At 40.9% G+C, this 14,324-nt stretch overlaps 1 protein-coding gene across 1 annotated transcript; it reads left to right on the top strand.

The window, feature by feature from the left end:
• Window positions 1-4,616: 4,616 nt before the first annotated feature.
• On the top strand, window positions 4,617-5,570 carry LOC130041680 (olfactory receptor 10G2-like). Its single transcript, XM_056133926.1, has one exon. It carries the CDS (start codon window positions 4,617-4,619, stop codon window positions 5,568-5,570), a length of 954 nt encoding a protein of 317 aa, XP_055989901.1.
• Window positions 5,571-14,324: the final 8,754 nt, after the last annotated feature.

Raw genomic sequence — 14,324 nt, forward strand, 5'->3', positions numbered from 1 at the left:
CACGACTGGTGATGCTCTGGGTACCATATGTGGTTCCAAGGATCAGCCATGACAAGGCAATGCCCTGTACAATCTCTTCAGTCAGGCATCAATATTTTTTATGTTTCTATTACTCTACATAAAAATAATAGTAAAGCCCTATGTGGATGTAAAACTTGCATATGAATATTCATAACAGCAACATTCAAACTGATAAATGGTGTAAACAATTAAATGTCCATTAAACAAAAATTGGCTTAAAGATATGACATAAAAGGGAACTTCACTTCTGATAAAAGTTACAACGTGTATGCATCTTAAAACACTACACAGTGAAAGAACATACACAAAACGTTGAATATATAATTCCAAGGATACCAAATGTTCAATATAAGCAAATCTACATGGTAGAATATTGAGGTAGAGCAGATAATAATGGAGGAAGACGAAAAACTACCAGTGAGCATGGAATTTCTTCTTAGATTGAAGAATTAGGCATTGGTAACTGGCACCTTTTTTTTATTAGTGAAACACCATGAGGTACAGTTGTAGACTTACAAATTTTCGTGCTTGGGTTTCAGTTATACAGTGATCGAGTACCCATCCCTCAACCTTTTTTAATGCTTCAAAAACTGCTTAAGTATATACTTGGAATGTGTAAACTGTATAGTATATAAATTAATCTGAATAAAGCAACAGAGAGGTTGTTTTTTATTTTGTCAGAAATCAAATCCAGGACTTCACACATGCAAAGCAGGTGGTCTATCGTGAGTTACATCCCTGGCAAAGGCTATGATTTCTTCTAATTACATATAGCAATGGGCTGGAATGATAGCACAGCAGGTAGGGCGTTTGCCTTGCACGCTGTCAACCCGGGCCAACCAAAGTTCGAATTATCCGTCCCTCTCAGAGACCCCAACAAGCTAACGAGAGTATCCTGCCCACACAGCAGAACCTGGCAAGCTCCCCATGGGATATTCAATATGCCAAAAACAGTAACAACAAGTCTCACAATGGAGACATTACTGGTGCCTGCTCGAGCAAATCAATGAACAAATTGAGGAGAGTGTTACAATGCAGTGCACTACAACTGAAATTTACTCATGCAAAATTTAAAAATTGAGTACTGATAATTTTCTACAGCCACAGTTCTTTTGGAGGTGATTTTTCTGTTGGTGTTTCCCAGCAGTGCACATTGAACTATCTCTCCAGGCCCTATTATCAAGACTTTAAGTGGGTATCACTAAATTTACTCAACTGGACTAAATTTCAGAGACTTTTTTTCCCCTCAGACTCTGGATAATTGGGATATACAAGAAAAAGAACTACAGTGATTGAGATTTAATTAAGTACTTTTGCAAAGTATTTCTCAGTAGAATGGGGGCCAGTGGATGGTTCCATACTGACTCCCGTTATCAAGTTATTCTTCCAAGTTGAAATTCGAGATATGTACAAATGACTACTGTTTGTTGTCAAAACAGAAAAATAATGAGGATCTTGGGGATGTCATTCTCATGGGGAAAATATTAGGGTAGACCTCCCAAGAGGTGAATAGTTTTCTATCAATCTCTTGAGTGTTTCTTTACAGAACTCAATCAAAGGAGATCTAGTTAATAACATAACTGATATAAATTCAAGACACTTAAATAGAGAATTTAAAAAGAGCCTTTATAGGTAGGTATTGTTGATTACTGTAGCACTAACTGGGTTGACCCCCAGAAGATTATATTTCCTCTGCATAGCAGAGATGCAACTACAATCAGCATAAATCCAGAGGCTACTCTGAAAGACAGTTTCCTCGCCTGCTGAACCACTCTTCCTGAGGAAACCCAGTCTCCTCCAGGATTTTTCTACAGCCACTATGTGAGTCCAAGAAGGGAGCAGCCAGAGACAGGGCAACTCTACGTAGGAGAAAGACCTCATTTCCAGTCTTTATATGTTTCAGTAACTGCCAAAAACTGTATTAATGTCTCTTTCTCTACCTTTCTTCTTCATTAACTCACCTGCTACTCAGAGTTAATACTGTATCCATATTAATTTACCTATTATGCATGAATTTAAATATTAATTTATATATTTATTACATAATTTACCGTTTTACATTAATTTACATATTGATTAAGTGTGCCTTTTTCCAGATTTGGGAACTTTATTTTTTTGATCTGAGAAAAAGAATTTTTAACACTTTCATTTTTTTCCTTTTGGAGGGAGGCTAAAAGTTAATATAAATAATATTTCTGACTCGGTGCTACTCTTCAGTCAGAGATGATGTCCTTAGCCCTTTGATTCCCAGTGATAAGCACTCTTGGCCAACTGAATTAAAGATAAGAAGGCCTCACATTTCAGGTACTAAGTTCATTTTCTTTAACTTACAGTGCAAGGACACTGACAGAATAGTTAGAACAATAAAATATAGGTTCTGTCTTCCTACCATACCTAAAGGTAAAGACCCTCCCGTTGATCATCGATTTGCTTGAGCGGGCCCAGTAACGTCTCCATTGGAGACTTTGTTGTTACTGTGTTTGGCATATCGAATACGTCACGGGGAGCTTGCCAGGCTCTGCCGTGCGGGCGAGATACTCTCGGTAGCTTGCCAGGCTCTCCGAGAGGGACGGAGGAATCGAACTCCGGTCGGCCATGTTGGCTACGTGCAAGGCAAACGCCCTACCCGCTGTGCTATCGCTCCAACCTACCATACCTAAATTCTTCTTATTCTACTTATTCTACCCTCTGCTTGGCTGCCTGACAACCTAAAAAAATGTCTTTGTACCAGAGCTATAGTACAGTGGGTAGGGCTCTTGTCTCTCAAATGACCAACCCAGGCTCAATCCTGGCACCTTATATGGTCCCCCAAGTCCACCAAAAGTTGTTACTGAGTGCAGAGCCAGGAATAAGCCCTAAGCACTGCCGAATATGGCCCAAAATAAAATAAAGTAAAATAAAAGGGTCTTGGTCTACTCCTAATGGCAAACAAGCCCTGAATTTTTCAGGGCTGGGTTATGACTCAGCCATAGCAACTCCCCCTGTTCTGAATCCCCCAATTCAAGGATGACTCTAAAAAGCCCCATGTTGCAGAACTTGTGACTGAAAACTCGAGGCTCAATGGAACTGGGAATGAGTGACCTCCCCCCGATCTCCCCCTATTTCTGGCAGCTTGACAGTCATACCCTCAAATTGCCGCTGGTGCGATATAATCTCATTAATGGTCATGATCCAGAGACCAATAATAAATCTCTCGGAGGAGAGCACAGAATAATATGCCATAGACATGCCTCCAAACCCCTCGCCAGGCTGTTTCATTCAGGGAAACCCGGAGCAGGGCAGGTGAGGCCCCTTCCCACCCCAGTGAAGCCAGTCCCAGCAGTTGAAAACCTCCAGAACTCAACCACCACCTTGCTCACAGCTGCTCTGCCCAAGCTCGGGCCAAGCCTCACCCATGAGTGAATCTATTCCTGAACCACAGAGCCATGACATCTCAAACTTTACACCACTAATATACCAAGAGTAGCACACCGCATTTAAGTGGGTTTAAAGTAGAAGGCAACCAATCTTATAGGGAAATATATTTATACAGAGATAGATAGATAGATAGATAGATAGATAGATGATAGATAGATAGATAGATAGATAGATAGATAGATAATCACACAAGACTCAACCTTTAACACGTTACTAATCTCTTATAGAAGGGTTTAATGGCTCCTGGGTTAAATAAAACAATCTTCACACTTTCCTCTAAGAAACATTTTTTGGATCATTTATAGTAGATTATTCATAACAAGCAATACAAAATAAATTATTTCAGTTCGGCTTTGGGGGCAGGTTTGGGGTTCGGGATGGAAATATGGTGGGAAAAGTGTAATGGTGGTGGGATTGGTGTTCAAATATTAAATTCAATCAAATATTGTGAACAACTTTATAAAAATAAAATAAATTTTAAAAAAGTAAAATTTAAAAAAGCTCTATGTCAGGCCAGAGACAGTTCAATAGAATGAGTGCAATACACTGCTTTCAGGAGTACATTCACTCCTGTAGCAACCCTTGGGTGACAAGCAGCAATTCACCAGGTGTGGCCCTTTAAAAAAAGGGAGAGGGAGAACAGGAGAAAAAAAAGAATGAATGATTATATTCTAGAAGAAGAGATTCATGAGGAAGAAGGAACTCGAAGTGAAGCCAGTGAAAGAAGACTGTATCCAAGGGCAGATTTCAAAAATACTTAAAGATTATGAGAGGAACTCTTTGGAGACTGTCAGACATTAGCAGCTAAGGTTGCAGTTGTAGAGTGATTGTTCCATGCTGACTGATGCCACCAGAATCTACTTCTCTTGGTCTCTTTGAGACATATTATAAGCATATACACTGTTGTCTAGACACCACCTGGTGCATCGGCTTCCAAAAATTGTATGTAGTGACAGACACTGAAGGAGAATCACAGGGTACCAAAACCTTTGATAGATAGGGTGTTATGTAGTGGAGCAAAGCCACATTATTTATGATAAATTCTTTCTAATTAAAATATAGATGTCCTCTGTCTACCTCTTAAACACTGATTGTCAGATAAAAGAGTTATGTTACCACTTCCCACCCTCATTGCAGTTCCTTTGTCTGACTTAACCATTTATTTTAACAGACTAGATATGGAAGAAAACAAAAATACTTCCCTGGACACCGTGCTGACAGAATTTATTCTCCTGGGTTTAGCACACCCTGAAAATCTAAAGATCCTCCTTTTCCTAGTCTTCCTCATCATTTACATCCTGACTCAGCTGGGAAACCTTCTCATTCTGCTCACCGTGTGGGCCGACCCAAAGCTCCATGCACGTCCCATGTACATTCTTCTGGGAGTACTCTCATTTCTGGACATGTGGCTGTCTTCGGTCATTGTTCCTCGAATTATTCTCAGTTTCACTCCTGCCAGTAAGGTAATCCCGTTTGGTGGCTGTGTGGCTCAGCTGTACGCCTTTCACTTCCTGGGCAGTACCCAGTGCTTCCTCTATACCTTGATGGCCTATGACAGGTACCTGGCCATATGCCAGCCCCTTCGCTACCCTGTGCTCATGAATGGAAGATTGTGCACCATCCTTGTGGCTGGAGCTTGGATAGCTGGTTCCATTCACGGCTCTATCCAGGCATCCCTGACCTTCCGCCTACCCTACTGTGGACCCAATGAGGTAGATTACTTTTTTTGTGATATCCCTGCAGTATTGAGACTGGCCTGTGCTGACACAACTGTCAATGAGTTGGTGACATTCGTGGACATTGGGGTAGTGGCTGCCAGTTGCTTCATGTTGATTCTGCTCTCCTATGCCAACATAGTCCATGCCATCCTGAAGATTCGCACTGCGGATGGGCGGCGCCGGGCCTTTTCCACTTGTGGCTCTCACCTGACAGTGGTCACGGTCTATTATGTCCCTTGTATTTTTATTTATCTCAGGCCAGGCTCCAAGAGTCCCCTGGATGGGGCAGTGGCTGTGTTTTACACAGTTGTCACACCGTTATTAAACCCCCTCATTTACACACTGAGGAACCAAGATGTGAAGTCGGCTCTGAAGAGAATAGCAACAGGTCGAATAACCACAAGTGAAAAGTAACTTGTTTTAGACTCAGAGACTACCTATGTCACTGTCATCACCACTCATAACAGTTACTAACTATTGTGGTTGGCAATCTTTCAACAAACATGTTAATTTAGCTGAATTGAACATAATTCTACTAGGAAGATATTTCTGGTGCTCATTTAACCTCAAGACAATTGGTCAGAGCGGTTTTACACTTTCCTGACCCTCCTCTCAGTAGTGAACACATTCAAAGATAAGGAACAAAGCTCATCTAGGAAGAGAGAGACTTACTCTAGGCAAATGTTTTAGAACAAAATCGCTAATTCTGCCTCATCACCTTTCATGCATTTATCTCACCACTAATTTCCCAAGTCTCTCAGCATTGAGGATTTCTTAGTTCATGTCAGGGAAAGTCATCCTTCCAAGTGTTTGCTTTGAATATGTCTCCACTGTCTAGACCTTCCGGTCTGTCACTCTCCACATGCAGTCAATCACCAAACCCCATTTATTCTGCCTCAGAGATGTCTCTCTGGCTTCTTAAGTGGTCTCCTAGTCAACCCCATCCTCAACCATCCTGCCCTTAAGTTCTTTCTGAAACCCAGAACTAAAAAATGTCATTCCTCTCATTAGGAATGTCCACAACTAACTGAAAATAAAGGAAAACTTCTTCAATTAAAATACAAAATGAGACTGGAGAGACAAAGGGCTGAGTGCTGCTTTTTTTGCTGGTGGCCCTGGCTCAATCCCTGAGCACCACATGGTACTTTGAACACTACAAGGTGTGATGCTCAAGTACAGGATATGAGTAGTATCCCCTGGGCATTGTCAGGTGTGACTCAAAAAAAAACCCTTCCCTAAGCAGTTAGAAATGGTTTAACAGGCCGAACACCAGCTTTACCTGCACAAGTCCTTGGTTTGATGTCTGGAACCACCAGGAACAACTCTCAAACACAGATCTTGGAATAGCCCCTGAGCACTACTGTGTATGGCCCAAAACCAATAGAATATATAAAATAAAATGCAAATTGCAGGTTAGGGATGTGGCTCAGCAGTAGAAACCTTGCTCTGAATGACAAGGACTCTGGGTTCTATACTCAATACTGAAAAAAATGCAAATGCAAAATTCCCCATAAACTAATCCCAGTATGTCTCATCTCCAAAGCCTCATTAACTCTCCTGTCCCTATTACCTAAACATTATCCTTTCCTGAATCTGAGTTTTACTTAAGCTATTCCTGTATCAGAAACACCCATCATTCATGTCCTCAGTGGTAAACTGATGTATTATGCTTCCTTTAAGGTCCAGGGAAAAAATGCTATTCCTACAAGAAGCCGTTCCCCATTCTCCCACTGGGAACTGAACTCCTTCTGTATTCTTACAGACCTTGAATTTTATTACAGAATTTGTTACAGTTTGGAATTGTATTGTAACATAGATCTGAGTGCCTAGAGAACAAAAAGAATGCTCTATTAGGGTCAGAGAAATAATACAGAGAGTGTTTGCTTTACACATAGCCAACCAGGGTTCAATCCCCAGCACCAAATATGGCCCCCAAGCTCCTCCAGGAGTAATCCCTTATTACAAACAACAACAACAACAGGAACAAAATGGTTCTATTTATGCTTGTCTCCAGCTCCTTTTCCCCTAACCCTACTCAAAGATGCTATAGTGGAGACGGCTATCTTCCAACAAAGATCCATTCTCCCCTTCCCTAGTCAGAGAATTATAGCTGGAACATCTGAAACATGATTTTGCCCTTGTGGCTATTTCCCAGACCCACATGCAAACATGTGTAATTATATACCTATGTTCTCCCAAATTGAATATAACACTTCCAAGTCTGGTTTCAAAACTAACATAAGAATGTGTGTATTTTGTTTTCCTTCCATGGACTGGTATGGCATATGGTGAATACCCAACTCTATGTCACAAGTGAAGTCAACTCATCTGTCAATCTGCAGCTCACTTCAGCCTTTTTTTGGGGGGCGGCTCTTTTGGGTTTTTTAGGGGATGAGGCACACCTGTGCTTAGGGTTTATTCCTAGTTCTTCAATCAAGGATCGCTCCTGGTGGACCACGTGAGTGCTGGGGATCGAACCCAAGTTGGTCAAAGGCAAGGCAAGCTTGCTACCCACAGTACTATCACTCTGGCCCCTCACTTTCGAATTTGAATTACAGAAAAAGAACTCTAACTTCTTAAATTCACTGATTTTTATAAGATTACTTTATTATAGCATATTTACCCCATCCTACTTAATATACCACTCAACAAGTTTTCTTTTTTGCAATGTCAGGGATTAAGTCCAGGGCCTCACACATTCCAGGTTAATAATCTATCAAAGAGCCACAACCCTAGCACAACAATTTATTTTCATTAAAACATCACTAGGAAATTCTTTTGAACTACATCTAAATTGTCCAGGAAATACCGAAAACTTTTTGGTCTGTAACCACAGTGCCAAATAGTCAAAAATACACAAGTCACCTAGTCAGTAATTCAGGGGTCCATCAGTTAATCAAACAATGTCTTTCTGCCTACTCCAAGCTAGTGTAAATGGCCATGATTTATTCTCTGTGAACTGCCCTAGTCTTAACTGGAGAAATAACAAAATATTTAAAAGAAATTGGAGGGCCAGGAAAATAGGCTAGGAAGATAATTGAAAGTGCCAATATGTATGCTAGAGCCCCAGGGACTACATAGTCCCCAAAGCAAAGAGTCAGTAATAACCTCTGAGCATCACTGAACATCATTGAGAGTGGCTCATAATAAATCAGCAAATAAATAAGAACTTGAGGACAGAGGTCTCAATTACAGGCCAGTATGAGGACAAGTAACAATTCCTCCCCAAACCTAAAAGACCAAGCAAATATGTTATTTCATTCACTAACAGTTTTTTACTCATTTAGAAGTATGAGGCCATGCTAACTCTATTCTGCTCTTTGAAAACTTTTTATTGTGGTAAAATACACATAACATAGCATAAACATAAACATTTTTAAGAGCACAGTTCAGTAGTATCCAACACTTTAACATTGCTGAACATCCATTACCATCATTATAATTTAGATTACTTTTATTTCTTGTTCTACTTTTATTGCTGTCATTAGTATTTCTAGTATTATGCTAAATAGGTATGTTGAAGGTCAACACTCTTATCTTTCTTCTAATCTCAGAGGGAACACTTTCAACTTTTCACCATTAAGCAATGATGGTGAATTTTGTCAAATGCTTCTTTCTGAATCTATAATAATGACCTTGTAGTTTTTATATTTTATTCTACAATATTAGATGCATTCATTTATTTTCATATGTTAAACCACCCTTGCATTCCAGGATGAAACCAACTTTTTAATGGCCTATGATCTTTATATGCCTCTGAATTCAGTTTGCTAGCATATTGTTGAAAATGTTTGGTTTATTTTCCTCAAAGAATTGCCCTATCTTCTTACTCATATCATAATATGAAATAATATCCAGGTTATACTAGCCTCATGAATTATATTCTCTTTGATTTTTTTCTAGGAGTTTGAAAAGGATTGTCATCAACCCTCTCCTTTTTTTGTTTTGTTTTGTGGGGTCCATGCTTGGTGGTGCTGAGGGGACTCCTGGATCTGTGCTCAGGGATCACTCTTGGGGGATCATATGGGGTGACGGGGATTGAACCCAGCTGGCCATATGCAAGGCAAACACCCTAATCTATGAACTTATCAGTCCAGCTCAATTCTCTATTTTTAAGTGCTTATTAGAATTCACTAGTGGATCATGTAGTCCAGGACTACTTGTAGGTATTTGTTTGTTTGTTTGTTTGTAGTAACAGAGATCAATGCAGTTTTTATACATGCAAGGCAAGAACTCTATCATTGAACTACATTTCCCATCCCTGACTGTCTTTTGTTTATTGATTCAGTCTCCCTATTAGTAATTAGTCTATTTAAACCTTCTTTATCTTTTTATTCAGTCTTGAGGTTTTATATGTCTAGAAATTTATTCATTTCTTTTTTTATGTAGGAGTTCTGCTATTTATTTAGCCACTGATTAGCTGATTGAATTGGGCATTAACTCCACCTTAGTTTTTTTTCATTTTTTATAATTTTATTTATTGAATCACCATGAGAGCCATTACAAAGCTTTCGGATTTAAGTCTCGGTCATACAATGAAACACCCATACCTTCACCAGTGCCCATTCTCCACTACCAAAAACCCCAGTATATCCCCTTCCCCTACCTGTGGGGAAGATGATTTCCACATTACTATCTCTCTACTTTGATTACATTCAATATTTTGACATCAGACCAACCATTATTATTTGGGATTTTACCCCAATACTCAGATCTGCTGAAAAGGCAACAGTAGACCATTTGTTTTCTATTGCTGGTTGTGAATAAAATATGATGTAATTTGGCTGTAGTAGTGGCTGCACGATTTTGAAATTCTGGAATTTTAACACTTAAATCTGGAGGAATTTCTGCCAAAACCTGCTGGGTTCCGAGATTTGTTCCTGAGTGTCTGGGATCATGGCCGTTAAGCAGCTTGATCAGGAGCCAGAAAGGCCGTTCATGGGCAGCCACTCAGGGTCTTGTTGGGACGAGGAGGAAAGGGATAGCTCCACCCCATCCCATGAGGCCCCACATGGCTCATGACTAATGGCCCAAACCTGACTGTCTAATGGCCTCTGAAGGATGGTGGCCACCAAGCCGCCTAGGGGGAGCAGGCAGAGGGACAGCACCCTTGCCCCTTGGGGTGGTCCCGCGACAGTAACCTACTGCAGGGACTGGACGCATTTCTGCCAAAAGCCGCTGGGTTCCGTGATTTGTTTCTGAGTCTCTGGAATCATGGCCATTAAACGGCTTGATCAGGAGCCAGAGAGGCCATTCGTTGGCAGTGACTCAGGTCTCATTGAAGTGGGAGGGAAAAGGCCAGCTCCACCCCATTCCGTGACGCCCCGCGTGTCTCATCACTGCAGGCCCAAACCTGACTGCCCAATGGCCTCTGGAAGATGGCCATCACCGAGCCACCTACAGGGAGCAGGCAGAGGAACAGCACCCTTTCCCCACTGGGGTGGCCCGGCGACAGTAACCTACTGCAGGGACACATTTCTGCCAAAAGCCGTTAGGTTTTGAGATTTGTTTCTGAGTCTCCGGGATCCTGGCCATTAAGCAGCTTGATCAGGAGCCACAGAGGCTGTTTGTGGGCGGTGACCATCCCGTGAGGCCCCACGTGTCTCATCACTGGGGGCCCAAACCTTACTGTCCAGTGACCTCTGGAGGATGACGGTCACCGGGCCGCCAGGGGGACAGGCCAAGGCACAAAACCTATTCCCACCTGGGGTGTCTCAGCTTCAGTAACCTACTGTGGGGTCTGGACGCATTTCTGCCAAAAGCCGTTGGGTTTCGATATTTGTTTCTGACTCTCTGGGATCATGGCCATTAAGCAGTTCGATCAGGAATCAGAGAGGCCATGCCTCCCATTATATAGCTGAGCCAGAATTGGTTTGTGGGTATGTCTCCCACATTCCTAACTTTTGGCCGTTGATTTTCTTGGTAAACTTTTCCACAATTTTGGGGTCTGGCCAAAGGCACAGCAGCAATTTGGGGGTATCTGGAAGTCTGAAGGTGCCATCAGGCTGCTGATGCACTCACCTCACAGGTACAGATTGACCAGCTGGCGGCACCATACCCCCTTGAATCTGTATATTTTATGGGGTGGATTTGTATGGTATGTTTCAAAAACAAAAACAAAAAAATCACTGCTCAAGGAGCAGGACTTAAAAGACTATAGATGCCAGTTGTTCTAAAAGACTTCTCATGTCCCTCTTACCCTGAGATTCTATGCTTTTTCTAGTCTATACAAATCTATCTTAGCAATTAAAAAAGTATGAATACTATAAAATAAGTGACATAAAATGTTCAATAAGAAAATATCTTTCATCAGTGATAACCACATTAGTTATTTTTTTCCTTCTTTTTATGGGGTGGTGGAGTAGACTGATTTTTGAGGTGCTCAGGGCCTACTCCCAGCTCAGTGTTTGGAGGCACTCCTAACAGTGCTAAGGTCACTATGAGGTGCTAGGAATAGAACCTGAGCTCCCTGCTTGCAATACCTGTACTTCAGCCCTTTGTGCTGTCAGGCCAAATTTTCATTTCTTTTTTCCCAATGTGTTTTGGGAACATGATATCATCAACAAGTTCTGCTAAGCCTCAGAGACTCTGACCTTCCTGATATTACTGAATCGGAAAAAGCAAAACACTAAAGAAGTTTCCCAGGAAATAAACCATGAATATTGGTCTTATTATGGAGTACTATTAAAATATTCCCCAAGCTAAAGAGTGTGAGCTGTAATTAACTCCAGGGAAAATAAGCCTAACTTAAGAATACAATAGAGACCCACCTAAGTGTTTGCTTTCAATGGAAACCATAATTCCCCCCAGTTCAGTAGAAAAGCAGAAGAAAATGTCAATAATCAGAAAAAGGATAAATCAAGTTTCAGTTGTTTGGTCCTTCATTTTGGCCCAGAAAAAAAAAAAAACTGTGTAATTAGTGGGGCCAGAGCAATAACACAGTGGTTAAGGAACTTGCCTTGCATATGGCTCACTTGGAGTTCAATCCTCAGCATCCCTTGAGCCCTTCCAAGAGTGATCCCTGAACACAGAACCAGGAATAAGACCTAAATACCATTGGGAGTAGTCCAAAAATCAAAACAAAACCTGCCTAATTGGGTCTTCTGCAGACCTCATGGGATCCAAAATCATGGAGATATCATTAGGAACAAATTTAAAACCTTGTGACACCCCCCCAGTTGAAGATGGCTCTCCCCCAAGTTTCTTCTGCCATTTTCTGGAATTAGGTGTCACATCAAAGACTCATCCGTGAGTGGAAAAAGACTGAAGAAAGAGAAAGGTATTTCCAAACACAGATGACCATTGAGTAAGTTGCAAGGGTTTCTCCACTCTTAGTCACTCCATCTCCCAGTGCTGTTCCTCATATCTTTCGATATATTTCTCTTTATTTTCTTGTAGAATTCTTTTTTTAACACTTGCTAAGTCTGGGCTAGAGAGATAGCACAGCGGTAGGGCGTTTGCCTTGTAGGCCGACCTGGCTTCAATTCCTCCACCCCTCTCAAAGAGCCCAGCAGGCTACCGAGAATATGAGAGTATCTCGCCTGCACAGCAAAGCCTGGCAAGCTACCCATGATGTATTTGATATGCAAAACATAGTAACAACAAGTCTCACAATGGTGACGTTACTGGGCCCGCTAGCTCGAGCAAATCGATGAACAATGGGAGGACAGGGACAGTGCTACAGTGCTACTTGCTAAGTCTAACTCTGTAGTTACCATTGACTTTAGCTTCCATGCGAATATCAGAATGACACAACCTACATGAGTCTCTTGTTGGCAACATCTGGCCCCACAGCTACCTTCTTTGAGAGTTTCACTCACTGAATGGCTTCAATGCCTAGAAGAGATAACGAGCACATCTTCTATGGTGACTCGGTCCATACTGCCAGCTGTTTGGCCCTAAGTCCCTTCTCCCACTGGTAAAACAGTTTATTCATAGTTCAAAATTTTGTTTTGTGTCAACATTTTTTATTGATTGAGCTTCTGTTCTTTACAACACTGCTAATGATGGTTTCCCATGCACATATTTCCAACACCACACAAGAGTCTCTCCCTGCTCAAATCTTTAAGGAGTTTGAAAATAATATGATTTCTTGAGTTAGTAGATAGTTTAAATGGTTAAACACACTGCTGATAAGAGTTTCTATTTTAGTGAAAACCTTAGCTTTATTAATTTTATTTCTCAGATTTTGCAACTCAGAATTTTCTCATCTCACTGTATTTACATCTGTATTCATTCCAATGTTCTCTTCTTGGGGTTGTTTTCAGTTTTCCATACCTACAGTACATTCAGAAAATGCAATAGATTACAGGTTTTCTAAAGATTAGGGATACTTTTTCTAATCTAAAAGAAGATATGTATTGGACCATTTTTAGCAAATAACCATCTTTTTTTCCTTATTCTTTCTCATCCTATTCATTGTTTGATTGGCATTGTTGTTGGCCCAATAATCACACTTTTTATATTTTTTTGTGGCCATTTGAGAGACTGATGATGATTCAGATATGCAGTTTGGGAACTGTGTTAAGCAAATGCATCTGATAAAATAGGGTCAAATCAATATCCTTTGCCTCATTAGAAAAGGTGTCTAATCCCCTAGGAAAATTTGTCACCAATAATTTTTCAATGGTCAACATTATAAATTTAAAGTCAATTTGTATCCATGTGATTGATTCCTATCTCTTTTTCAAATATGCTTGTACTAGAAGAGTTTTGCATTTGATATCAGAGCACAGCTTAAAAGAAAAATGCATCAATACCTGAACACACTAAATCACTCACTGTAAGAAACATAAATATATATATATATGCACACACATATATACACGTATTATCTGATAAGCCCCTGGCAATTATTACATTTTTAAGAAATACATAAAAGGTAAAGGCCCTCCCGTTGTTCATCGATTTGCTTGAGCGGGCCCAGTAACGTCTCCATTGGAGATTTTGTTGTCACTGTGTTTGGCATATCGATACATCACGGGAGGCTTGCCAGGCTCTGCTGTGTGGGCAAGATACTCTCGGTAGCTTGCCGGGCTCTCCGAGAGGGGCAGAGGAATCAAACTCGGGTCGGCCATGTTGGCTGCGTGCAAGGCAAACACCCTACCACTGTGCTATCGTTCCAGCCCAAGAAATACATAGTGATAGAATAATAATGAAATGAAATGG

Source organism: Sorex fumeus, unplaced genomic scaffold (genome assembly GCF_029834395.1).
Source record: "Sorex fumeus unplaced genomic scaffold, SorFum_2.1 ptg000098l, whole genome shotgun sequence".
Taxonomy (NCBI): Eukaryota; Metazoa; Chordata; class Mammalia; order Eulipotyphla; family Soricidae; genus Sorex; species Sorex fumeus.